Here is a 26,962-nt window from a genome sequence, read left to right as displayed (position 1 = left end):
CTAAGTTGTTTTTGACTTTTTGCAACCTCATGGACTGTAGCCCACCAGACTCCTTTGTCAACGGGATTCCTGGGTAAGAATACTGCAGTGGGTTGCCCTTTTCTTCTCCAGGGGATCTTCCCTTTCCAAGGGGTCAAACCCACATCTCCTGCATTGGCAGGAAGACTTCTTTACCACCGAGACACCTGGGAAGCCTGATGAGGTGAGCAGCACATCATTTTGGCAATACAAAAGTAATCTAACCGTTAATATTTAGATTACTAATGCTAGTAATTCTTCTTAGAATCTGTTTTAAGGACATAATCAGAAATGTTAACAGGAATGTATACACAAAAATCTTCAGGACGGAAAGCAATCATCTAAACGGATCTGCAAGTACTTAATAATAGCATCCCCCATTTTTTTTTAAGCAAGAAGAAATATACATGCTAATAACAGAATTACCTCCAATTAGTGAACTTTTATTTCCTGTATAAATTTTTATACATTTAAGACCTTACAGATAAGCATGTATTACTTCTAATGATTAAAAACATTTTTTAAAATTAAAGAAATATACTGGTTTTTTTGAACCTATCAATGTCCCAAGTCACGATACCTGAAATATGACAAGGAAGAGATTCTTTTGTTCACTCTGAGCAGATTCCACTTTTTCCTGCAGTCTTTCTATTTGTTCTTCAAGAGCCCCATCTTTCCTGTCACTGCTTCTGTCATCATCATCACTTCGCTACAGAATGCAAAGGAACAAAAAGAAACGACCATTTAGAATTCCAGTGTATTAAAACCCCAACAAGCAGACCTGAGGATTTTACTGTGCATGATCAAATACTATCTGAAGACTTGCATTCCACAAGAAAAGAACCAAACATACAGGCAAACATCCAACATCTTGTAAGTGCTTATCTAGGCCAGGGAAATTCAATGGCACTTGTCCTGGGTAATGGCATTGGGTTTCCTATATAGCAGAATGAATTATGCCTTTTACAGGATAGTCCACTCAAGGAGGAAATGTATGTCACAGTCTTCATTCAAAATGAAAACAGCTTTGGAAAATGTACAGTTGATTCTTGTTATTCACGATGGTTGTTTTATGAAATTGCTGTGAACTCTGAACAGTGAACTGTTGCTCCTAGGAGAAATATAGGGCTAGGGTCTTGGGAACCTCTCATCACAAAACTTTTTTGTTAACATAAATCTGCACTGCCCTCACAATAGCCACATGTGACTACTGAGCACTTAAAATGTGGTTAGTGTGACTAAGGAACTGAATTTTACATTGTATTCAAATTTTATTAAAGTTACATGTGGCTAGTGGTTATTACATGGACACCACATATCTAGAGAACAGGGTGGTGTGAAGTCAAGTCTCTGGAGTAGGTACACGTATAAAATGGGGATGATGCCATTTACCTTAACAGTGTCTTAGGTTTGTGTAAGTCATTAAACTTGCTTTTACCTTTTTCTGGTAAATGTGCGTACCACTGGAAAACTGTCATGAAGAACACCAGTACTATCTGCTAAATCTCAGGATACCTCCAGCTCACTGCTTCTGCCCCACATGACTACAACACTAAACATACTAATAATACGAGGAGTATTTTATGGGTCCGGGAAAGACTGTCTCCTCTTGCCCTGCTCCCTCCCCACCCCTGTACCAGGGAAGGGGTGAACACCATCAGTCTTCTCTCTCTTTCCCTCTTGCATCACAAACTTTTATAGAAACACAAGTGTCCTCCTTCCTTCTCCTTCGGGAAGGCAATAGGATGGTAAAGTATGGAAAAAGCAAGCTTTGTGGCTTGCTAAACAGGTTCACCATGCAGGAAAACGAGAGCAGCAGACACCAGTCCTTCCCTTTCCTCCATTTCTACAAACAGCTCTGCATGATTTGGTCTCAAAAAAAAAGCTCCCATCAAGGCAGTAATATTCTCAATGATTTCTTATTTTCTTTGACCATTTATAGTCGACACAAGACTTACCCGTTTGTGTTGTCTTGCGAGTTTTTCTTTAGCCTCTTCTAGCTCTTTCTGGATCTTCAGAACGTGTTTGTTCATCTTGCGAATTGTGGAGTGCAAGATTTCCCAAACAAACAATCTTAAAGTAATAAGGCATTTGGTTACTGTATGTTAAACCATAAAGAAAATAAGACCTCTCAACTTTTGTAATCTACACATACTTAAGGTCTGATATAGCCTTCTATTCTTTAGGCAGAATAAGGTATATTTCTCCAGCAAGATAATTTTTCCTGTACTATCAATCATGCACACAATCTAGCTCTACCCATTAGATTCAGATGAGCTTCCTGAAGGCAATACTGGGTCCTTGTCATTTTTCTTACGTTCTATACTTCCATCCCCTACTAAACACACATAGAACATATGTGTACACAGTCAATGAAATGGCAAACCAGAAAAAACACCGTAGAAACAAAAATACATTTTTCTCTCTTTTGAGTGTAAACACTATGTATTGTGGTTTTTTTGAAATGGAAACCTAATCTGAGGCTCATTCACATGCTTTATACTAGCACAAACTCAGCCAATTCTCTTGGAACGTGTAAGAACCTCATTAGTTGATAATAGCTATCAACTGCTGGGCCTTTAGGAATGAGATACTTAGGTCAATTTTTCAAACTACTCAAGTACCAGGATCACCTGTAGGTGCTTTAAATGTTTATTGCATAAATATGAGTGTGTTTTAAGTAGCTTCTTAACTCCTTTTTATGTCTACAACATTATGTCTCCTAACTCCAGGATATACAGCACAGAAGAGTACTTCCTTCTACAAGTTTTAATCTGGATGATGACAGTTTAAGTGGAATATAATAAAACAAGGTCTAGAATGTTAGCAAACAGGGTAAAGGAGCAGAGTACTTTAACTCTGCATCAGTCAGCTGGTCAGGAAAGGCTTTGCAGAATTAGAGTTGCAGACTAACTGTTGACAACTAACTAGTTGTAAACCACTAAAGATGATGGCTAACACATACTTGAGTGGTCAGTTTTCTGGGATGCCACACATCTGAGAATATCCTTCTGTTGCTCTCATTTCTGAGTGCCAACTTGGCTGGTATGATAATCTTAGACCACACTCCTTCACCCTAAAGATTCAGCTGAGTCCTAAGCCAATAACAAATACAGTGAAGAGGATAAAGGTTGTGATGGATATTTATGTCTTTGCAAGTAATGGGTTTCCTATTTTGTGTCATCTCCTGTTGTCCTAGTCCTGATCAGGTATAAACCCTGTGGACCCTGCTTCATGTATAAGAACCAAACTTAATGAAAGTCTCTTTCCTTTAGGAGGAATGAGTCAAGAGAGAATTTTCTGTGTATTACATCTAGGATTTTTATGACTGAGACCTCCTTCCCCCAGTGGCATTCAGGTGCCCACAGGCTTTCCTCAATCCCTCATAATGTGCACTTAACCTACAATGGACTGATTCCTGCCAGTTCCTAATGTGAGCTCCTGCCATACAGCCTGATCTCCCCACCCACAGTCTGGATCCTCTGTAAGCATTTCCACTTCTAAGTCCTACTTCACCTTGTGTGCGTCCCTGAGAGACGCTGCAGCCAGACTGGTGTGTGTGTTTCCACTGTGCAGGACTCTCTGCCACGTCCAGACTGCACCACTGTGATACGAGTATTAACCTGGTCTGAACCAGAACTTGGAGCTCATGTATAAGACTTCTTAGAGAATAGGAACTTTGTAAAATTACCCATTTTACCTAGTAAAGTCACGAGATAATTCTGAAGAGAAGATCCAATTTGCTACTGCAGCACAGTCAACAATCTGTGTACGAATCATCTTATCTACTAGTACAGCAATCATCTACAGTCAGAGGAAAGAAGTTATTCAGGTAAGTCACAGTTATATGTAGGCCACAATAATCCCACTGCTACAAAAGTTAAAATAGGATCGCTGTGAACATTCAGTAGCTATGGAACTGAACAATTTGACCATTAGGTCTCAAGATTTGTTTTCCCTTCTGCTTGGCTCTGGTACTTTTTGTAAGAATACAATAACACAAAGACTGAGCAAAAAGAAACTGTGAATGTTAACACTTAAGACATACTGACCAGATATTTAGTAATACATCTTTTGTTACCTGGATGTTATTGACTGTAGATGTTTCAGTATTCATTTATATAATAAACTGCTGGCCACAAGCATTAGTTAGTGCAAAAATATCCTGGTTAATAATGTGTCAAAGTTAACCCTAAAGTTTTATCGTGAAAAATGTCTTAAATATACTCCAAAGTTTATTTTAATGCCTCTTTATAACACATGGTATTAAAATAGTACACTGAGATTTGAGAAATCTGGGGCCTGTTTAAAAATAAAACTGGATAGATTAAAGAACTATTTCCTACCCAATTGGAGAACCTTCCAAGAAATAAGCATTCTTACTTAAAATGTGTTGAGATATTATAATATCAAACCAAATCGTAACACTTGCTCTTTAAAGAATGACTCAAACATCATTACTTTCACAGCACTAAAATTATAGATTTAAAAACTGTTTGAAGGGCACAGTCAAATTTCGTGTTCTACAACTAAAACAATGATATCAAGTGCCTTCTTTTTATAGCTAAACAATCAGCATCTCAACATGTCTAATTAGTTTTTACCTGTGGATGGTTCCGCCAGACCTCAAACATGACTCTTAGAACATGTAATTTTCCTTCATCACTTTCAGCTAGGGTTTTGAAGACTTCATGAAACCTTTTCATGGTTGGCGGGGGTGGGGGCAGAAACAGCACATATAAACTTATTGAGCATCTTAATATTTTCAAAGCTTTACAACGTTACTCAACTTCCAGTGCAGTATATAGATACAAAATAACCAAACATCGTTAACCGTTAAAGAATATAAAAGGTATGATTAGGAATTCAATTTGAATGGCATTTGTCTCAAAATCTTAGGAGAATTACAAAATACTATCATTAGCCAAGGACTCTAGTTTACTGTGTATTTAAGGATAGATGAGGGCTAAGGAATAATCTCCTAACACAAGTATAGTATTTTGCCTGCATCTGTGGTAGCCCTGCAAGTCTCATAGACTTGGAAGTTGAGACGGGGTGAGGAGTCTAGTTTCTCTGCCTGATTGGGAAGAATATATGTTCCTTCTTCATTTAGACTGTATGATGAGTTAAAAAGTTCTGTCTTTAGATGCCAACCTTTGGGTGGCTCCCAAAAATGCAGCTGGCTTTCAATTCTGCTCACCCTCTTTTTAAGAAGATCCTTGGACAAGCTGCGAACTTTTTGACTGTCCTATGGACCCAGGTTTTTGTTTCTCTAAAGGTTTATGTGAAAAAATGTACACTTTATATATACATGCAAACCACAGACAGGAGCCATAGGATGGGAATTTTAGCTACCACAAACCAAAACCCATTGTATCAAATGATATGATACTATTAAGATCTTTATATTCAATAATCTTAAGGTAAAAACTACTACACCGCTGGTATTCATCCAGCAAAGTTTTAAACCCTCAAGAGAGCATGTGTGTTCTGGTTGTACTTACTTCGCAAGAGCACTGAAGGAGTGGCTGAATGACTTGGCTGCTAAGTGTAGCAGAGTCTGTACAAAGACTTCTATTTTCAGTGGGTTAAAGCTGAATCCTTCATCTGAACAACAGTCCACAGTAAAGAGAGTTAAGAAGATTAAGGATAGCAATTCTTTGGCCCCTAACCTGTATTGCTAAACAGATGGCACACTCATATCCAAATACTAAGTCCCACGTTCAAGCAATGTCTCAGAGAACTAACAGACAATAAAAGACCATCACTGATTAATCGCATATCCTCAAAATATAAAACTAAGCATGACCTTAATTCTGAAGTTTTGGGGGATTGTTTCCCAAATTCTTCTATATGATCCATTTCTTTTTACAAATACCACATAGATTTCTTTGTTCTTATCTCTCTACATGGTGGCAAGATAATATAGTAAAAGAAAAAAATACAGTAAGCCCTTTACACTGTAGGTCCATGTCCTAAGATGTCTGACAATGTCTAGATTTTAACACTCTGAATTATACTTTCTAAATATATTCTAACAATACAAATTTCTTAGAAAAATATAAACAAAATCTGAGTAATACTCTAAACACCATTAATATTTTAAGTCATTTTTCTCTGCACCTCATTATGTACAGATCTAACAAAATTTCCCTCCTAAATGGTTACACCATTGTCCCAGTAGACTTTATCTGTTTCACTAATTTGTCTTTTTTTGTTTGAGTTATTGTAGTTTCCAAGATGTTTTAATAGATGACAAAGCAAGTCCCTCTCATGGCTTTTTGTCTTATATTTTGTTGATGATAAACTTATAGTTCAATTTGGAGATAACATCCAACTTTATAATACACCAAGTCTTCCTGTGCAGGAACCTCTCTAAAGTGAAAGCAGGCAATGTTTAAGGGAACAGATACCTGTGTTCTGGGGAATAACTGACAGGCTGTCAGGCTAAACAAATATACTGTATGAGAATTATGTTTCTACTTAAACCTAGCCCATACATAGTTCCATTCAACAAATATTTAACTCCCTTACCATCATCATCATCCTGATTAGGATTAGGGACGTCTTTCAGAATGCTGAAGATTTCATCATTGGTTGCTTTACTTTTAAAGGCAACAGCTAAACAGAGGGCAACTGAATGTCCAGGAAGAGAGTCTAAGCACAGAATGCAAAGAGTTAAATAACTGAAAAAAAAAAATCACTTTCTTTTAAAACAGAGTACTCTCTATCCTAAGGTCAATATTTACTCTGTGTAAAGATAACCACATATGAAAGTTTCATTCAATATGTCAATGGCTTTTCACCTAAAATAAGGCGTAATAGGTTTCTTGCCTCAATATTTCCTTAAGAACACGGAGCTAAGTGAAATTCAGAGTGTGAGGCAGGTATGGATCTTCCTCAGGAAACACAGCTGCAACTCTCCTTTGATGGTCTCAAATCCCTAGGCCTCTGTAAGCTGAAAGGCTGAGAATCAATGTATTTCTCTTTCATTTTGGTCAATGCGCCTCCTTTTCCCTAATACAGTGGAAACTAAGTTTAGGTTTGAACAAGGTGAAGGCTGCCAACTTAAGACAGACTCTTTGCTTTTCTCTTTTGCTGAATCCACATACATGAATCTACAAAAGCCAGATGCTCGTGTGCTGTGACTCCATGTTTACTGTTGGTTAGTATCTGTCAGGTCCTTACTGTATACTATCTGTGCTAATACATATTGTATGGCATCACCAGAGCAACTGGAAATCTACTTTTAATGTAAGATAGACAAAGAGATAGCAAAAAAGGCAGTTCTGACACAGAATATGAGTTACTAAGCACTTGGAATGAATAAAGTCAGTTCCAACAATTCATATGTACTCTACTTTTCTTGAAAGTGGGAGAGAAAGGGAAGAAAATTCCTCCACCATCGACAAGTCTACATTCTAGGTAAGGAACCAAGATACTCACATAAAAAGTAGCCAGAGAGTAACATGAAACTGGCTTGCTAAAGGTTAAGAAAATATTTACAAGAGTGGAGCTTGGGCTAGATCCTGGAGAGAGAACAGGAATCTGAGAACAGAAAGGGATAATGGTACAAACAAAGGTAAAACCAAGAATGAGAAGCATGGAAAAAACAAAGGAAGTGGGCTTGGCTGGAGTGGAGATTCATTTGAGAAGAAGTGACAAATCATAAAGTAGAAACAACAGTTAGGTGGGCCTTAAATGCTAGGCTGAAGGCTGAGTTATTTCTGTGGGGAAAAAAGAAAGCTCAGTGTTCAACAGAAGTCTGAACTCTTTGATATCAAAGATGTATCTTATGGTTCTCTGAGCCAGCACAAAGCAGAAATCAAAACGTGGCACTTGTAACTACATCAAGCTTTGCTCTTTGCAGAAAACACAGTGATCAAGAACAAGGCTGCTCAGTATTTAAGTCTGGGCTTTACCTCTTTGAAGCCATTCCCTCATTGTAAACTGGTGTTAAAAACATACCTATTTCTCAAGACTTGTTTTAAGGAATAAGTGACACAGTAACACAGGAAATGGAATACTCAGCACTGGAACCGAGTTTTGTTTCAAGGAAAACAGGTGTAGTCTGAAGTGCAGGTGGAGAAGCAGGGATGCAACATGACAAAGCAAGGGAGAGGAGTGAGTTTTAAGATACAAAGAACTGCTACACAACATGAAGTGGAAGGCTCACAGAGGAGCTGAGTTCAGTGCCATGTAAAAAGACTAACTTGGTAACTCCACACCTACCTCTCTACCACTGCTCACCGGCACACAACCTTCCCTCCAGGAAGTGTAAAGCACAATATGGCGTATCAAATTAAACAGTCCCTTTGATTTACAGTCCAAATCTCAGAAGTGACGTGACCAAAAAGAAAAGTATGTTTAAGAATTTACTTCTAGACTAGGGGCACACTGCAGGTAAAACACAGTCTCTATGTGCTCCTATGTTCCACACCTGTACTGTTAGCAGACGATAAATCAATGCATGTAATCAAAATTGCCATGACAAACACATACGTTCATTTTAGTAAGTTCTGGCTATAAATTCATCTTGCTATACTTAAAAACACTTAAAATGTCATGAATAAAACATTATGAACAATATTAAAAACAGTTACAAGACAGTAATAACTAAGTAAATCACAGTAAATGTTTAACATTATGACAGGGCAAATAAAACAAGAGGCTGGTGAGAAATCACCTTGCAAACAGAGAAAATATAAACCCAAGAAGAGAAATAATTCACTTTCTCCACCTTAGATAACTGACTTAATACTTGCATTAGTACCTTTGAAAAACAGGATTCATTACTTACTGCTACTTTCATCTCCATATTTGTAAATGCAGGTTGGGTTTGCAGGACATAGAGCTGAGAAGGTAGGAGGGACAAAATCTAATATACGCTGATGGTAAGACAACCTACAACACAAATAAAAGCCTCAGAAAATACCATTCACCAGTTTCATTCTTTGGTAATATCCAACTTTACTCAGAAGATAACACCCTGCACTCAGTTGACAACCAAGAAGTAAAGGGGCAACAAGTCGTTTTAACTCCTGTCTGGCCAGCACACCAGAACTCACGTCTTCTTCAGAACTTTCTGGTTTGTACCGAGATGTGGGCCAGTGGGTCCACAAGCCGGGTGGCCAAGGATGTGAGGTGGTAATGGTAGGGTGGGATGAGGTGAAGGAAACAGTTTTGTATGGTTGGGAGATTGGTTATATTGTAATAGATAAATACTTACCAAGACTGTGGGAGACAAGTTTCTTAATGTCTGCCAAGGTATTTAGAAATCATGGCAAAGGGGAAGGCAAGGAAGAAAAATGATATGGTGGGTTGGAACTGGAAAGATACACACATCTAGGTGGATATAAAAACAGATTTATGTATGTATGAGTATATGTGTGCATAAATATATTCACTATGCTTGTCCATCTAGAGGGCAGAAACCCAGTAACACCCAATAGCAATAAACACATCAAGTGTCCAGACCTTGCTACTTAAATACCACGCTCCACTAAAAGAAACTCCGCCTCTTTGAATGAGTAGATGATTCCAGGAAAGGGGCAAGGAAACGTAAGAAGAGCCTGGAACGTCTGTGCCAGAAATAAGGAAATGCTCAATGAATGGAGGGGGAACATTAAAGAAAGGAAAAAAAGACACAGAAGGCACAAAGGACTCCCAGTGGACAGATCAGGGGCAATCTGAGCATCAAATTAGTAATGACAGCAATGAACTATAATCCACTGAATGAAATAGTCTCTACTGACATAAACACAGGAATTAATAAACAGGTGAAAAAGGAAAGCTCGCTCTTACAGTAGAAAGCAAACTAATGAATGTAGAAAGAATAGTGGAAAAAGGGAATCATCTGAGGATCATCATAGTGGTGGCAAATAAAAGTACGAGTTGCAGTGGAGATCTGATGTAAGACGGGAGTGTTACCTCAGGATATTTCCCAAAAATATTAATCAACTACAAAGGGAAAAATGGGGAGCTTGAGGTTGAGAAGCCTGACATGGCCATATAATCAAGATTAACATCTTTAGTGCTGGACAATGCGAGACTTGAGTCCTGAGGATGCACCAAGGCAACACAACGAAGTAAGGGCTGCATTCTTTAAAACTGACAATGACGTGAACGAGAAAGAATAATAGCAGTTCAAGGTGAAGGAATCAGAAGAAAATGACAATTAAATGCTATACATGCTCCTGGATAGAATTCTGGACCAGAAAGGAAAAAAATATTGTTGGGGTGGTTGGCAACATTTCAGCAGCATCTGTGGACTGCACACTGGTGTGACTGTGTCAGCTCACATCCTCATCTGGAGAGCTGTGTGCTGGTCATGGAGAGGTGTTTTTTTGTTTGGGGGAAATATACAACCAACTATTAAAGGGTGATCAGACATCATATCTACAACTTGTTTTCAAGAAGTTCAGAAAAAGACCAATATAAACGGTAGATATTATACAGAGGGAAAAAGGACTAGGCATTAGAACAAATGTAGTAAAATGTTAACTAGGGGATCTAGACGAAAATGATACAGAGTTCTATTTTGGCAACTTTCCTAAAATTTTAAATTATTTCAAAGTATATTTGACAAAAATAAACTTTTTGACTTAATTCACATAGAATCCAGATGGCACGGCTGCCCTAATTTTTCAGCCTAAATCTGAAAGGGAAGAAAGACAGGTACTTGGATTTTAATCTGGACATACATTCAGATAAGGGAAACCTCCCCCACAGAAATGAGACAACCTAAGCTAAGGAGAAAACACAAAGAACTTACCTCATACATTTTTCTAGAACTTCTCTTACAAACTTTGGTTTGGGACTTTCTGGATCTTGAGTAAGACAATCTGACCTAATGACAAAATACAGTTTTACAAGTTCTTACAAATAATCCGCATCTATATCTACCTTGTATTTAGCTGCAAATAGTTCCCTTCTACCTAGATTATTTCATTTATATATATATAAAACTAAATCTTTCAGATCACAAAAAAGATTGCTTTTATATTATAGTTTTAAATATTACTTTTTAAAATGGTAAACTGTAGAGAAAAGACAGATATAACACTACTTACCAATCTTCCCAGCTCCAACGGAATTGGAAGTTACTTAGATGATGGGAAAACCAATTAATAAACCTACACAAAGAAGGGGGGGAGGTGGAAAAGGATGAATGGTTGCAGTTTATAATAGGAATTCACATAATTCTTCAGACAAATAAGACCCTATTTTCACCCTACCTATAGCTGTTACTTTCTCCTGCCACCTACCCTTCTCTGTGCAAATCCTGCAACTCATCATCTACTTCAAAAAAGTAACAGTCCCCATCTCACTCCTCCTAACAGTGCTATCCTTTTCAAGAGAATAACAGATACGACTCAAGTGCCTGTTTTATATCAAGAACCTTATATATGTTTATATTATATAATTTAATTCTCACAGTAACTGCTGAGGGATATATTATTCCATTTAATTGACAATGAAACCGAGCTGTGAGGTGCAAAAAAAGATTAAAAACATTTTATAAATGCAAGAGCCAAAGCACAGTCTTTCATTATCATACCATGCCCTTTTTACCACAAACAACAAAACATACCATCAAAGGCCCTTTTTCTCTTAAAGACACCCCTGATCTAACTAGATAAGGATCACTTTAGTATACTATATAATGCTGGGAAATTTGTAAGAGCCCAGTAAATACTTGCTGAATGAATGGCATAGTTGGAATGCCCAGAGCAACTGGTAGTTTATTAATTAGACTGGATAAAACCTCAGCAGACACCTTAAAGCATATCCCTATGTCCCTATAATTTCAATCATTAAAACTACTCAAGATAATAGGTCAACACTCAGGGTAGCCTTTTCTGATAGTTTTCAAATACTGCATTTGAACAATGGACATGACAGATTATGGAAAATATGCACTATCTGTTCTGAGCTAATTTGGGAAAGTGACAGAGTAAGAGAGCATATTAGCTAACAGAGGCAGTAAGATCTCACCCAAAAGACAACAGTGGGCATGCCAATTAACACGGCTGTAAAAATCCAATATGGTCTTTTGTATAAACCAAGTCTTGAAGTTGTAGTCATAGAGAAGTTAATTATTTTAGAAACAGACACTATCTATAAACAAATACATAATATATAAACATAATAAATATACAGGATTAGACTCTGCTTCTACATATGAATTAGCATAAAGTCTATTTTAAAAGCTTACCTACCTAATACAAAGGGAAAGTGTAACCATACCAAAGCACCAAACAAATAAGCAATGAAATTAAAGAAAACTTCAGCAAGGGTATCATTTCATATTGAAAATTAAGACTAGAAAGTGAAATGCTATATTACAACAAGTATGAGCTTTATTATATATAGGATTATTTGGAGGAGGCAAGAAAGAAAAACCAACTTGGAAATTCTTAAAAGGGCAAATATTTTTCTGATCAAATACTTTTATAAAGTATAGGGAGTAGAAGCTGCTAACACTCTATAGAAATAAGGCAGGGACTTCCCTGGTAATACAGTGGCTGAGACTCCACGCTCCCAATTTAGGGGACGCGGGTTCGATTCTTGGTCAGGGAACTGGATCTCACATGCAGCAGCTAAAACCCTCCGCAGCCAAATACTAAAAAAAAAAGGCGGGGGGGGGGGGGGGGGGGCAATACTATACCTGTCTACACATGTAGTATTCATTGTGTCCAAACGCATATATAACATTTCAGTTGCCTGTGCAAGCTGTGAATTTCAGGATAAGGAAACCATACCCTCTTTGAAAATAAATCTGTGATAGAAAAAACGAGTAACATTTCCTAGAAGTCTATGAAATGACTAGTAATTCTTTTCAAGTAACTGATCTTTGAGGTATCAATGATATACAGTAACACCTGACCTTATACACCTACGAAATCAAGATAATAAACATTTACATCACCTCCAAAATTGCCACATTCTTCTTATAATCCATCCTCCCTTCTTCCCATTTATGCCCCCAAGCAAATATTGGTCTGTTGTCATTACATTATTTGCATTTTCTAGGATTCTGTGTAAATGGTATCATATACTATAAATTCATATTTGTTTAGCATCTTTTATTCAACATATATTTTGCAATTCACTCATGTTGATGCCTGCATTGAAAATCTGTTTGTTTTTTTTTAACCTGAGTAGTATTCCATTGTATAATTGTAACAAAATTTGCTTATCCATTCATGTATTGATGGATATTTGGACGGTTTCCAGTTTGGGGTTGTTACACATAAAGTTATAAACATTAATATTCTTAGGCCAACAGTCAAAGAGTAGAGTGGCTGACTATATGGTATATGTGATCTTTAACTTTTAAAGAAATGCCAAACTGTTTTCATGAAGTGATTTAAACCTACCAGCAGAAATATTTAATAATCTTGTAAAGCCAGGCCAAATAGAGTATGTTTAAAAACAAAGGAAAGGATACAACTTGGGGTAGAGAGCCAGGCTGAAGTTTGCACAGTTCAATGAGAAGTGTCGTGTACATCACATCGATATGAGGCGGTGCCGGAAGTTGAAACAGCTCTGCAAAGATCACCTAAAAGGGAATCACAAGTCAGCACTCAATTCGACAGCTATCCATGCATTTCTACTATTTAGAAAGACCTCAGTGTTCTAAATTTTGTGATATTCATAATTTTAAAAAGTAACTTTCTAACCTTAAAAACTATGCTCTCTAAAACACAAAGACCTATGATTGAATACCATAATGAAGATTCCTTATCTCTGTAACTCAATCAATAAGAATATGCAAAAATTAATGCTTAGCTGATATTTCCAGAGAATTAAATTTCAACTGTGAAAGTATCAGAGTTAGTTCAGGGAGGTAGTTTACTAAGGACTCATAGAACCATCAGAATTTCAGCTCTATAAGAAATAAAAGCCTTCTGTAGACTCTGAGGATGGGATCAGGAGATAGTTAAGTCATTCTGCACAGTTAGTACCTTTTTGGTAGTCCCAGACATTTTGGCCATGCTCTTGTTCAGAAACTTGTTTTCATCCTCCATATATAATTTGTGGGCCACATACCTAGACTTCTAAAGCCTAGTTCGCATTCCTCCTCCTCACTCCCATCTCCCACACTTTTGTATGAATTTCTATACATTTTGCAGATTTTAAAATGTGACTTACGTTTTGCACTTCAATTGACATGTCAGTGAGTGAAACCCATTAGCCTAAGCATGCTCTCAAGTTTTGTAAAGACAGAGCAGATGCACTGTCTGTCTACAGTGCCCAGATGCACTACACCACTGTTCACATGGGTGGAGTATGAATAAAAAGTGAAGTAAAGAATACACTGTAATTATGTTCACGCTGAGCATTTTAACATAAAGGAATAATATAATTGACAGTTTGACTCATGTATCAAGTGAAAATACTGTTTTTTGGGAAATAAATTTCTATAAGGTGTTCAACTGTACTAATATCCTCCTCTATATGAGTTAATATGAAATCAAAAGCATTATCTATTCTTTTCACTTCCAAAACAATTGGCTCTTTTGATTTCTAAGAATAAATAAGGATTCGTATTTCCCTACCCTTGTGATACAGGAAATAATATACTAGTCCAGACTACGATAGTAGTAAGAAACCAGGTAAATACAGTTAAAAAATGGGTTATCTGCCTAAAGAATATTATAAAGTATTTAAGCCGCTTATACATATGTTCCCTGGAAAAGGAAATAGTAACCCACTCTAGTATTCTTGCTTGGAAAATTTCACGCACAGAGGCGGCCTGGAAGGCTACAGTCCATGGGGTCACTAAGAGTTGGACAAAGCTGAGAACAGACATGTGCGCACACACACACACATCTGTTAAGTGGACAATGTACTGCTAGAGTTACAGGTAACTTACATTATCCATGATAACTATCCTTGAATGAAGACATACTATATAAATAAATTATATGCAACTCAAAATTTTGTTTGGTTACTGGGCTTAACCTCCTCTTTTCTCTTGACTAACATGGTTAACAGAGCTCCAAAACTGAAAGCAATTTCCTCTTTTCTCTGTTAATTTTCATTGTCTGACAAGCAGCAAGAACAATAACAAAAGGCTAAAAGTAGATTACACTTTACAGTCAACAGAAAGATTCTGAGACTTTGAAACAAGCTCCATCTTGGAATGCATACCTCAACTATGTGGTAATTCAAGGGGATCTTGTTCTTCCCAGGATAACTCACTAGCTGTGCAGCACTGTAAAAAGTGTAATTTAAGTTTAGTGAGTATACACAGATATATGAAAAACTAAATAAGCAGTTTCAAAAACAGAGTGTGTAGATATAAAGGAAATATTTTCTGAAATGTTCTAGATTTCAGTTACTTCACCTAACTACAGCACAAATTATTTTTTCTACCCTAAGGGAAACTCTTTAATGTATATCCAAAACTCCTTGAAAGATCAGAAAGAATGTAAATAATAGTAAGGAAGTACATTCAGGTCTACGAACTTAAAAAGTTTTATATGGTAGACTATCCCCAAAATGCTATATTCCTTTCCGTCTTAAAATCCAAACTGAAACTTTCCAAGGTTTTAGAAAACATTAAAAATAAACTTTTCCAAAGCTTGATGTCTAACTGCTATGAAACAGAGCAAAACCATTAGTATTCATTTATTCCTGCAACATTCATCCCCAAAATAGCTTGTCACTCAAATTAATTTATCCAGAACATATGGCAAATATCCACATAAAAGAGCAGGCATCATATGCATAACACTGTAAAGCACTACAGTACTACTCAGCATCCACAAAGTACTATTTGAAGGTGAAGTGCCGCCAGAAAGCAAGTCAAGTGTTTTCGAAATTGGTCTTAGTGAGACGGAAACCAAGAAGAGGAAGACTTTCTTACTCTTAACATACATTTTGCTCCTTGAAAATCATCAAGATTGCTACTTTTTCGCCACACTAGTAAAAGTACCACGAAAAGCATCTTACCAAGTCTTCCTTTCCTTCCAATGGGACTTAATGATGCAGTGAAGATTCTCTTCTATTACAAATCTTTCCACTGAATGACTCCCTGGCATTACAGGACCCTGGAACCAAAACAACAGCTATATACTACAGACCCAGACAAATATTTTTCATTTAACAAAATATATAAGAGCTTATTATGTTCCAGATACTTTTTATATTGGATGCTGAGGATAAAAGTTCACAAACATGAAAGCTCTGTATTTCAACAAATTTTATTTGTGTTCACCTACCTACAAGAGAACTAGAATATCAGTTATAGTTTTTCTTCTACCTGACACTACTATCTCTGCCCACCTCAAGTCTTAAATGATTAACTAAATCATTAACTTAAATGCAAACTAAATAATTTTTTGTATATTATTGGCCATTGATTTATTTTTTTACACAATGTGACTGGATTACTTCCATAAAAAACATGGAGAGGGTGCTTCCATGGTGGCTTGGTGGTAAAGAATCCACCTGCTAACGCATGGGACATGCATTTGAGCCCTGATTCGGGAAGATCCCACGTGCTGCAGAGCAACTACGACCGCAACTACTGTTGTGCACCACCACTACTGAGCCCAAGCTCTAGAGCCCAGGAGCGGCAACTACTGAGTCTATGTGCTGACTCCTGAACCCTGCATGCCCTAGAATCTGTGTTCCGCAACCAGAGAAGCCACTGCAATGAGAAGCCCGAGCACTGCAACACAGAGGAGCCCCCACTTACAGCAACTAGAGAAAAGCTTGCACAGCAACAAGATCAAGCACAGCCAAAATAAAATAAATTAAAAAATAAAACTGGAAAAAAAAACCAAACACATGGAGAGGGGGAGATTTTATTTAAAACACTGTGTAGACATAAAAAATCACATATATGTTGAAAGATATCCACACTGTGTTGTTTTTGAAAAGGTTAAAGAACATTATCTATGTATTGTTTAATTTTTAAAAATATGCATAGCAAACAGGTTCAATGCATTTATTTTTATTTACTTTTTTAGTCACCACTGTAGACTCTTAATGGTGACTTTTACTTTATAATTTCTAATTAAAAAAGAAAAACAAACTTTTTTTGAAAGACCAGAACTAAACAACCAAATCCTCTTAAGATATCTTGTATATTTATGCTCTTCTGGCAAAGCATGATGGGCACATCACAGAGGCAATACCAATTCCAAACAGTACAGGAGAGGCAGATTTTGAGGTCCTATTCTAATGTTCCCTTTGCACAAATAAATGCCTAATCACAAAGATTCTAATAGTCTTATTGTAAAGTAGACTTCCAATTACATATACCTAATTAGACCATTACATAAAGTTGACTAAAAGCATTTTATTATATATGGAATACTGCAAGTGGGTAGCAAGTTGATAATTCTGTATTTATAACCAATTACCCTGGGTCGGGAAGATCCCCTGGAAATGGCAACCCACTCCAGTATTCTTGCCTGAAGAATTCCATGGACAGGTGAGCCTGGCAGGGCTACAGTCCATGAGTCAGACATGACTTGAGCAACTAACACTAACTAACCCATTACCCAACAACTATTTAATCTAAGATAGGGTACACATATACTAAAATTTCACTGATCAAAAGCAACTTTCCATAGAATAGAAGAGAGAAGGCGGGGGAAGAAAACTCAAACTTGACCTTAGGTGGTAATACGGGTTCTTATGCCAGTGGTTCTCAACCAGGGGCAATTTTGCCCCTAAGGGAACATCTGGCAACCTCGGGAGACATTTTTGGTTGTCACAACTGACATGCTACTGGCACCTAGAAGGTAGAGGCCAGGGAGAATTTTAGGCATCCTACAATTCATAAGACAGCCTCATAACTAAGGATTCCCCAGCCCAAAACATCAATTGTGCTGAGGTTGAGGAACTCTGCTCCATGCTGACTGGAACGTACAAGCAACAGGTGTGACAGAGAGCCTTGTGGGCTACAGTCCACGAGGTTATGAAGAGTCAGGCACGACTACACCACCACTACCACATGGCACTTTAGTTAGGCGAGTTTCTATTCAGCACCAATCCAGTGACCACTATGCTTGCTGCTTGGGTATTAAAGTTAATACAATTATTTGCATAAATGGGATCGCTAAGAGTCAGACACGACTGAGCGACTTCACTTTTACTTTTCACTTTAATGCATTGGAGAAGGAAATGGCAGCTCACTCCGGTGTTCTTGCCTGGAGAATCCCAGGGATGGGGGAGCCTGGTGGGCTGCCGTCTATGGGGTCACACAGAGTCGGACACAACTGAAGTGACTTAGCATAGCCTAGCATAGCAAAATATAAAGGCTATCAACAACTTGATCTCATAATAAAAAATATATATATTTAAGAACTATAAAGTCAGCTTATACACATCTTTGGGATTTTTAAACACTACTGAGCACTTACCATGTGTCATATATCATTCTGTATACCTTATGTGTGTACATTAATAATTTAATCCTCATTACAACTTTGTGAGCTATATACTAATTATTATTCTATTTAGGAAACTAAGGTAAATAACTCACTCAAGAACGCACAGCTGGGATATGCCTAAATCGGGATTAAAACCCAAACCAACCTGGCTCTTGAACCTATACTTTTCAATTGTACACCATGCTGTCTCTTCATTTATACAAGCTAAATACGATTTCTCACATAATGAGGTGATTCCATTCACTGAATTAGACGTTAACCTCACTGCCACTGACCCTCTGAGACAATGAACGACTCAAAATTGAAATGTCCTGCAGGCATAATTCCAACAAGATGAAACCGTAAGTACAACATAACCCAGGCCCTTTGAAAGAAACCTTTGCTGACCATGCACGTACCTCAGGATCATCTGTGTAATCAAACATTCTGAAGATGACCCTCGGCATCGGGTACACCGAGTCTTCAGTGTGAGGCGGCGGTGTGAATGGAGGCAGGTTGTGCTGCAGGGCTTCACACAGGATGCTGTCAAAGGCAAGATAAGGTCTTAGGATGTGCCGCTCCTGCCAGCGATCCTTTTTCAATTTCTGAATCTGGGCCCAGAGGCAATCTAAATACTAAAGACAGATTAATGTTTAACAATTAATAGATATTTGGAGGCTAGGTGAAATAACATTTTGACCAGACAAAACCAAAAATCTACTACCTTCTAAAATACAGGATACAAAAGTAAGCTAACTTATTAAACACAATACAAAAGAATAGTGCTATGTTTCTGCACACGTTTTAATTACTTTACAGAGTCTGTCTGGGGCTGTTCTATCTTATTTTTTCAAGTTGGGCATTTAAGTAAAAAATACATCAATTCTATGATATCTGGAATCCCACAGAATAGGTAACGTTCTAAGGACATTCTAATATTTATTAAAAATACACTATATGCCTAGGGCTATAAGGAGCTGAACCCCTGATATGAAGTGTGAAAACACAGCTATAGTATACAAATGTGATGACTGAGTATGTCAGAGATTAAGAACCTACTCTGACTGTGCTTGTATCTATCACAAGAGACTGAAGTCAATTTACCTCTTCTTGCGGATGTGGTTTCTCTGCAGTCCATACTTGTAACATGGGCACATGAGTCTTTTGGCGTCTTCTAGAAGTTAGAATGAAAATCTACATTTAGGTTTTTAAAAACATGAAAAGATGTTCAGTTGCTTTCATAATTAAGAAAATGCAAATTATGGGAGTAAAACATTTTAACCTGTCAAATTATCAGATATCAGAATTGTTGATAATGTATTGCCAAAATGTAGGCAAATACACAGTTTTGAAAACACTGCTGGCAGAAGGCTAACTGATAAATAATCACTTTAGAAGAGATGTGCAAGAGTAAAATCTCTTTCAAAGGCAATCTGACTAAACAATCTATCAAAATTAAAACTGTTAAAAGACACTTCAACCTAGTAATGCCATTTCTAAAAATTCACATAACCCACAAACACATTTGCACATGTACACAAAGACATACGTACAAAGATATTCACTGAAACGCAATTTAAAATAGCCAAAGACTTGCAATAGGCTCAATGTCTACCAACAGGAAACGAATTAAAGAAATTATGGTACATTCAAAGAGTTGAATACCATACAGCTGTTAAAAGAATGACGTAGAGCTAAATATTTTACACAACAAATCCAAACTGTATTAAGGGGGGAAAAGAAGTGTGTATAGAAGAACAATCCGTATACTGGACCATCACTTGTATAAAGGAGAGAAGGATATATTCAAATGTTAGAACATTCACACTCTTATTTTCATTCTTCTTTTGCAAACATGTATATATTATTAAATATAAAACTACAACTTTTGAAAAATATAAAACATTTAAAAAATATTGAAGGTAGCTTAGTATAATGAGAAAGCAAATTTTTATCTTTAGACTTCTTCAGCTTTATTTGTAACTATGTAGATATTAACAATATCCAAAGAGGTACCTACTAATAGAAAACCAAACTTAAAACAGAATTCCCTGGGCAAAACCTTAAGGGGACACAAAACCATTACCATGCTGCTGTGCCCTTACTTAAGATAGTTTTCAGTGCTGGCAAAGATTCGGTCCATCTCTGCATCTTTCTTTTCATACAATTCCTTTCCAACCCAGGGCAAGGACGACAGAAACGCGTACACGTACCAATCCCGCCGCACCTGAGGAAGTTTTTAAAAGGTGCCTTTAAGATAGGTGCTAGTGAAGTTTCATTCACGTCATATTTATTCCTGAATGAAATCCTATGGACACTATTTAATAGGGCTAATGAAGACGGCTCATTCAGAGCATTTTCAGATATATTAGTTTTAATCTTATTAGGCAGAATCATTTAACTAATATACATATGTCATGAGGATCGACCATTATGCCAGTTGGCTTAACTTTCAGGTATTAAAAATTCATAATGTAATATCTATTAATCTGTTTTTGTTTTTTGCTAAAGGGCTATTAGTGAAAAATCCCTCATAGCATATGAATGAAATTCAGCACAAGGGGTTTTCTTACCTGAGGCACATCTTCTTCCTGAGTTACACTTACAAAATTTTCAAACATAGCAACCATTGATGGGGCAGCAATGACATGACAATTCACAAGATCAGATAGAAAACGGACCTATTGGGGAAAGCAATTTCTATTAAATCTAAATGTCCTTTATAATATTTATAACACAAGCATTTTGCCCAAGGACCAAATCTAGACCACTACCTGTTTTTTAAGGAACCTGTAAATTAAGAATGGTGTTTTAGATATTTAAAGGCTTGGAATAAACCAAAGTAATATTTTGATTCCTACAAATTATATGAAATTAAATTTCAGTGTCCACAAATCAATTGTTACAGAGCCACACTCATTTGTTTACATGTAGTCTTCGGCTGCTTTTGTGCTCTAACAGCAGAGCTGAGAAGTTGTTAAAAGAGACTATATGAAGGACAGGAATCCACATGTACAGCTTTACATTTATACTAGCCTAGGAAGTCAAAGTGAAAGTCGCTCAGTTGTGTCTGACTCTTTGCAACCCCATGGACTATACACAGTCCGTGGAATTCTTTAGGCCAGAATACTGGAGTGGGTAGCCTTTCCCTTCTCCAGGGGATCTTCCCAACCCAGGGATTGAACTCAGGTCTCCCGCATCGCAGGCAGAGTCTTTACCAGCTGAGCTACAAGGGAAGTCCACTAGACTAGGAACCTAAACTGTAATATTCTAGCTACTACAACCAATAATTTTTTTTGTTTGGTTGTGAAAATTCTTCACTGGACCACAGAAATGGAAACGAACAAAAATTTATTGGGTGTACTCTGTGTGCCACTGCTAAGTACTATTAAAGTCTCTGTCAAATGGGAGCTCACAGACTAGTGGGACGTGCAAATCTTGACCCAAAAGGATGACTCGTATACTAGAAGATAAAGAGTGCTCTAGAAACAGGGATAAAGGGAGTAGGGGAAAACATCATAAAGCAAGTAACAATCAAACTAGGTCATGAAAAATCAGTAAAGTATCCTCAACTGGAGAGGCTTCTAAACAGAGAGGTTCAAACACAAGGTGTGTTCAGGGACCCACAAGCAATTCTGATAGAGCTGGGAATATATGGAAGGCAGAGAGAAACAGACAGGGGCAACCATGACAGGTCAAGCTTAATGAAGTTTGAACTTAATCTTATAGTCTAATCAGTGTCCAACTCTTTTGATTGTATATTCAGTAGAAAAGAATTTGATCACGTACCTTCAACATGCACATATATTTATTACTAATATACTGAGGCCCACTGTCTATACATATTAATAAGGCTGTCAGTCTATATGTTACATATTAATAAAGCTTAATTCCATATCCATTTAGGAAGGCATGAACTACACTAGAGGCCCTGGAGACAGAGGAGAAGGGACAGACTGGAGAGAAATTTATGAGGTAGAACCGACAGGGCTTGGGGACTGCTTAGAGTATGACAGGGCAAAGGGAAGACAAAAATCAATGCTCAGGTTTTTGGGCAGCTATCCAGTAAATACCAGCCACTTGTGTGGGTTGGGGTGAGGACTGAGAAAAGGAGGTATGAATAATGTATTAATTTAGGGATTAACTTTCAGGCAAGATACCTTAGGGCTATCTAGGAAGTATCTGGAACATAGGTCTGGAGCTCAGGGGAAATGTTGAAGCAGGAGTTAAAACTATAGTGGGGAGGGGGCGGTCATCAAAATAAATAGTTTACAAACCTATGAGAGAGAATGGGAATGCTTTAAAAGAGAATATTTGAAAAAAAGTGAAGTGAGGACAGAATTCTGAGAAACACAGAAATTTAAAAGGGGCAGAGGAAGCTGACCCAGAAAAAGGAGCCTGAGAAATAAAACACAGGTGGCAGCAGGAGGTCCTGAAAAAAGTGGTGCAGCAGCAACCAAGAGCTAAGAAGTGTAAAGCATCGTTTATTATAAGGAGGTCAACCTGGATTTAGAGTTAAAAGAAGCTGTATCACTGGATTGGTAATGAGCTCTGTATCTTTAAGAAGACTGGTTTCAAAAGGGCAGCTGTTATGGGTGAGTGGAGAACTGTATTTCAAGAGAAAAGATAAATTATTTGGTTGTAGCTTACCTCTCTACTCCATTCCGACACTAAGTTCATAACATACCAAAAACTTCTCAAAAGTCAAAAAGCCAAAAACTTACCAAATATACAGCTTCATTATAATTGTTTGATTTCAATGATTCTTTCAGTTGGCGAATCATGGCTTCTACAAATTCTCCACCAAAGTTGTAATTCCTGGCATTCAGTAGTCCAACTAATGTTGTATAAATGGTCAACTTCTCAGGTAACAGACGTGCACTGATTTCAGAAGCCAGTACGACAATAAGATCCAAACACAACATTAAGTTGCTGAATTTTATACAATTTTTTAATCATTTTATTAACTTTAGAAAAGCAATACATTTAACTATTATTTTAAAACTACTTCGAAAAAGGCATAAATATTGAAAAGAGTTGTAGACAGAGCTACCTCAATTTTTTCACTTTGATTCTATCAGTTAATCCTAGAGTTAACAAAATAAAACACTCTAACTGTGAAGTCATCAAACTAAAATAGACAAAACTCTAGACTAGCTTTTCTTCCAATATGCTTAGTAGAATCAAATGGCAGATTTACAGAAAATGGTTTCTGTGGTAAAATACCTGAGAATTGTTGAATGAAACAAGTTTTTTTAATACAGAATCATTAAAGGGGAGACAGAGCAATCAACATTTCTAAACTCAGCTGACCAAATGTCATGGGATCAGAATTCCACTTTGAGAAACACTATTCTAGTTTCTTATAAAAAGTTCAGAACTAATGCCAGGTCCTATTAAACTGCTGAATTTTTAACACAGTACTCTAATATAGTAAAATTTCTTTACATCTCAATTTGCTTACTCAAGTGTGTTAGTTTTCATTAAAATTATTTGAAAAGTAGAGGATCACAGTAATAAATTTTGAAAAAAAGCAAATGTTGATCCCTAATTTAGGCAGCCTTTAACAATTAGCTAAAAAAGAAAAGCAAATGGGAACTCATGATCATTCAGATTCTCTTAACATTTTTTGCATTTTCCCAAGGTTCCTAGCAGTGTTAGGGACAATTCAGTCTTAAAAAAATACTTGCACTGATAGTAACCATTCTCCTCAACCCATCCTCACCTCAAAGTCATGGCTTCCAGAGTTTAAACATGAATCTACTCCATTCCAATAAATGCTTTCAGAACTGAAAGAATCTATGGATAACTATAGCCAAGTTAGTTTTCTTAGTAGTTTCCTAGTGTGAGGACATGTCTTCCTGAATATTAATTGGATTCCTTCAAAAAACTGTATCTGAATTTATTTATACTTTATGAGAAGTTAAAAATCGACCTATAGTTTCAATCTGTGTGTATATTTGTAAATTTAAAAACTGAGTTGTAGGCAATTTAAGACAAAAACAATGTTTTAAAATAACTGAAATAACAATGAAGTCACTTTCATAATGAAGACTCTTTTATCCAGAAACCATAGCTACTTCTCTGCAAAGCAGACAGTTTAGAGTAACCACTGTCTACTTGAGTGATAAGAAGTCTGGATTGCTAATTCCACTGTTGCGAGAGACTGTTTCATGATCTCACATGAGACTTTCCCACACTAATGGCCTTACAAATTAAGTACTGAAACTCATTCTAGCTAACCTAACTCAGAGAAAGATTATGCCTATTATGTCACAGCTCCAAAAGCATCTTCAGCCTTCTAGAAGGGCTATTACTTGAGTGACTGACTAGTTCTCAAATTTGTTTGATATTACTGATTAAAAATATAAATTAAACTCTATCATATACATTTAATTGTATGTGCTTAAAAGAAGATTGCTAAACGTGAAGTTGTCTGCTTTCTCACTTAAAAGCAGTCAACTCAAATGAGTCTAAGGATCCAAGAAACAAAAAAAAATGCTCAATTTTCATGCTATTTATCTCTCAGAGTTCACCAAAGGGCCAAAGTTCATTTAATTTGACAAATTCCCCATGGAATGAAACTAGATGACATATGGAACATAAACACATCTTCTGAACATTCCCAAGCATTTAAGAGTAGATAATACATTATCACCTGGATTCATAAATCTTTTGTATACATACACTGTACAAAGAAGCCTTAAGATCTTGCTCTTGTAGTTAGGAAGATCAGCTTCCAAAACACCAGCCAAGCCTTCTAGGTTGCTCTCCAAAGAGCAGGCACTCTGTAGAGGATAGGATAGCATATTAAATACCTGTCAGGTAACCAGCAATTAGTGCATTAAAATTTTCCAGGTGATGATAAAAAAGTTACACACAAGGCACTCTGACAGTTTAGTATAAATAAATTCTGGTTGTTATTATTCTTTAGAAAACCCCATAAAGAAAACAAATGAAATTTAAAAAGCAGCGTAGCAAGTGTTAGATGTGGGAGAACATCCCAGGCTCTGTCTACTGATACTTTTCTAATGAATTCACTCATTATATGACTGGGCAAACTACCTCAAGTATCCAGAACTTACTTGGTCTTCATTTGCAAATTGAGCAGACTGGTTTCTAAGGTCTCCTCTAAGACTTAAATTCTATGAAAATTACTAAAAACATGTAACTCTCAACTATCTGCATTCCAAAGCTTTTAATATGCCTCTACTTTGGGATGTAGATGCATGGCCATACAAACTTTGACCATAAGTTAGAACATCAAGTTTTCAGATGCAGAAATTAATCAAGCACAGTCAATTAACACTCTAAGCCCATCACAATCTGTACCTATTTTGATCATACCTTTTCTCCTACTTTGCATATTAAAGATTCCAAGTGATCTTCAGTTTCATTTGCATCAGAGGTCTTTCTCCTTTTGTGAGGTTGTCCCCCTGTTTCAAGAATGTAAAAAAGTGAACATTACAGGATGACTCTGTTACCAAAAACTTTAACTTTTTAATGCTATAATCTCTTTTCTACCTGAAGCCCTACTGTTTATGCACAGCAGAAGCGCTTAGTAACTCAGACAAGGCTAGATACAACCAATAAACAAGGCTAGACACAACCAACAGTCTCCATACCCTGGGGCATCATAACTCCGAGAGGCATTAAGTTTTGTGAGAAAAGTGTCCCCACAGAACTATGCAATGCAGCAGCCCTGTCCATTTCTTGAATAGGTAGCAAAGGTGCCCGTATCATGCTAGTCACTAGCAGTGAGAAAACTCCCTATAACACGCATCAATGGCTATTCCCATTCATTAAGGGCTTAACTTGAGTTGTTTAATCACCCTCAGTTGCTCGTTCCTAAAACCTGTCAGTGTTAGTAGTACTCATTATTCTAATAATGAAAATTATGTAAACTGATGAAATATGGGTATAAAAACCAAGTTGAACATTTTGCAAAGATCTGATGAGGGGGTAAGCTTTTGTTTAAAAACAAAAGAGGAGGAAACTTCAAATGATGGGAAAGGAAGCATAAAACATTAGGACTAGTTTTACAAAAGTTTCAGAGCTCTTAAGTCGTCAATTAATAGTTTTGGTTCTATAGACCATAGAGGCACTAGGGTCTGGTTTATCCCAAACAATAAGAATTACAATCAGCAGACATACTCAAAGAAATGTCCTGAGCATGATATCAAACAATTGGTGGGGAAGAAAGTACACGATTATCATCCTTAAGTACCGGACGATCTATCATTTAGTCTTGGTGTTAGCAATCTCTTACCATTTTGTCTAAAACCTCAATACTCCTACCTCACATTCTTTTACAGAATATCATAAGGCTGAAAAAATTTCAAATACTAGTGTTAAATACGGAGAAGGCAATGGCACCCCACTCCAGTACTCTTGCCTGGAAAATCCCATGGACTGGTAGGCTGCAGTCCATGGGGTCACTAAGAGTCAGATGCAACTGAGCGATTTCACTTTCACTTTTCACTTTCATGCATTGGAGAAGGCAATGGCAACCCACTCCAGCGTTCTTGCCTGGAGAATCCCAGGGACAG

The 26,962-nt window shown here is 37.0% G+C and overlaps 1 protein-coding gene across 4 annotated transcripts in view; it reads right to left on the bottom strand.

Annotated features, from left to right (window-relative positions):
* The window catches only part of NCBP1 (nuclear cap binding protein subunit 1), a 37,339-nt gene that overhangs the window by 2,534 nt on the left and 7,843 nt on the right, over positions 1 to 26,962 (bottom strand). The window contains exons 2-21 of one of the 4 annotated variants that reach the window (XM_003586402.5): positions 25,761 to 25,849; positions 25,101 to 25,201; positions 23,138 to 23,294; positions 20,987 to 21,094; positions 20,519 to 20,640; positions 19,518 to 19,587; positions 18,833 to 19,048; positions 15,982 to 16,079; positions 15,178 to 15,241; positions 13,472 to 13,582; positions 12,689 to 12,753; positions 11,091 to 11,153; positions 10,793 to 10,867; positions 8,819 to 8,922; positions 6,553 to 6,675; positions 5,523 to 5,625; positions 4,623 to 4,716; positions 3,719 to 3,822; positions 1,977 to 2,091; positions 599 to 727 (exon numbers count right to left, since the gene is read on the bottom strand). In XM_003586402.5, coding sequence (XP_003586450.1) covers positions 599 to 727; positions 1,977 to 2,091; positions 3,719 to 3,822; positions 4,623 to 4,716; positions 5,523 to 5,625; positions 6,553 to 6,675; positions 8,819 to 8,922; positions 10,793 to 10,867; positions 11,091 to 11,153; positions 12,689 to 12,753; positions 13,472 to 13,582; positions 15,178 to 15,241; positions 15,982 to 16,079; positions 18,833 to 19,048; positions 19,518 to 19,587; positions 20,519 to 20,640; positions 20,987 to 21,094; positions 23,138 to 23,294; positions 25,101 to 25,201; positions 25,761 to 25,849 — 2,111 coding nt within the window. Of the gene's footprint in view, positions 1 to 598; positions 728 to 1,976; positions 2,092 to 3,718; positions 3,823 to 4,622; positions 4,717 to 5,522; positions 5,626 to 6,552; positions 6,676 to 8,818; positions 8,923 to 10,792; positions 10,868 to 11,090; positions 11,154 to 12,688; positions 12,754 to 13,471; positions 13,583 to 15,177; positions 15,242 to 15,981; positions 16,080 to 18,832; positions 19,049 to 19,517; positions 19,588 to 20,518; positions 20,641 to 20,986; positions 21,095 to 23,137; positions 23,295 to 25,100; positions 25,202 to 25,760; positions 25,850 to 26,962 lie in introns of those variants that run through there. The other 3 variants (XM_024996221.2, XM_059889481.1, XM_059889482.1) reach the window with 3 other exon arrangements.

This window comes from Bos taurus, chromosome 8, assembly GCF_002263795.3.
Source record: "Bos taurus isolate L1 Dominette 01449 registration number 42190680 breed Hereford chromosome 8, ARS-UCD2.0, whole genome shotgun sequence".
In the NCBI taxonomy this organism is placed as follows: Eukaryota; Metazoa; Chordata; class Mammalia; order Artiodactyla; family Bovidae; genus Bos; species Bos taurus.
This window is presented reverse-complemented; position numbering and strand designations above follow the sequence as displayed.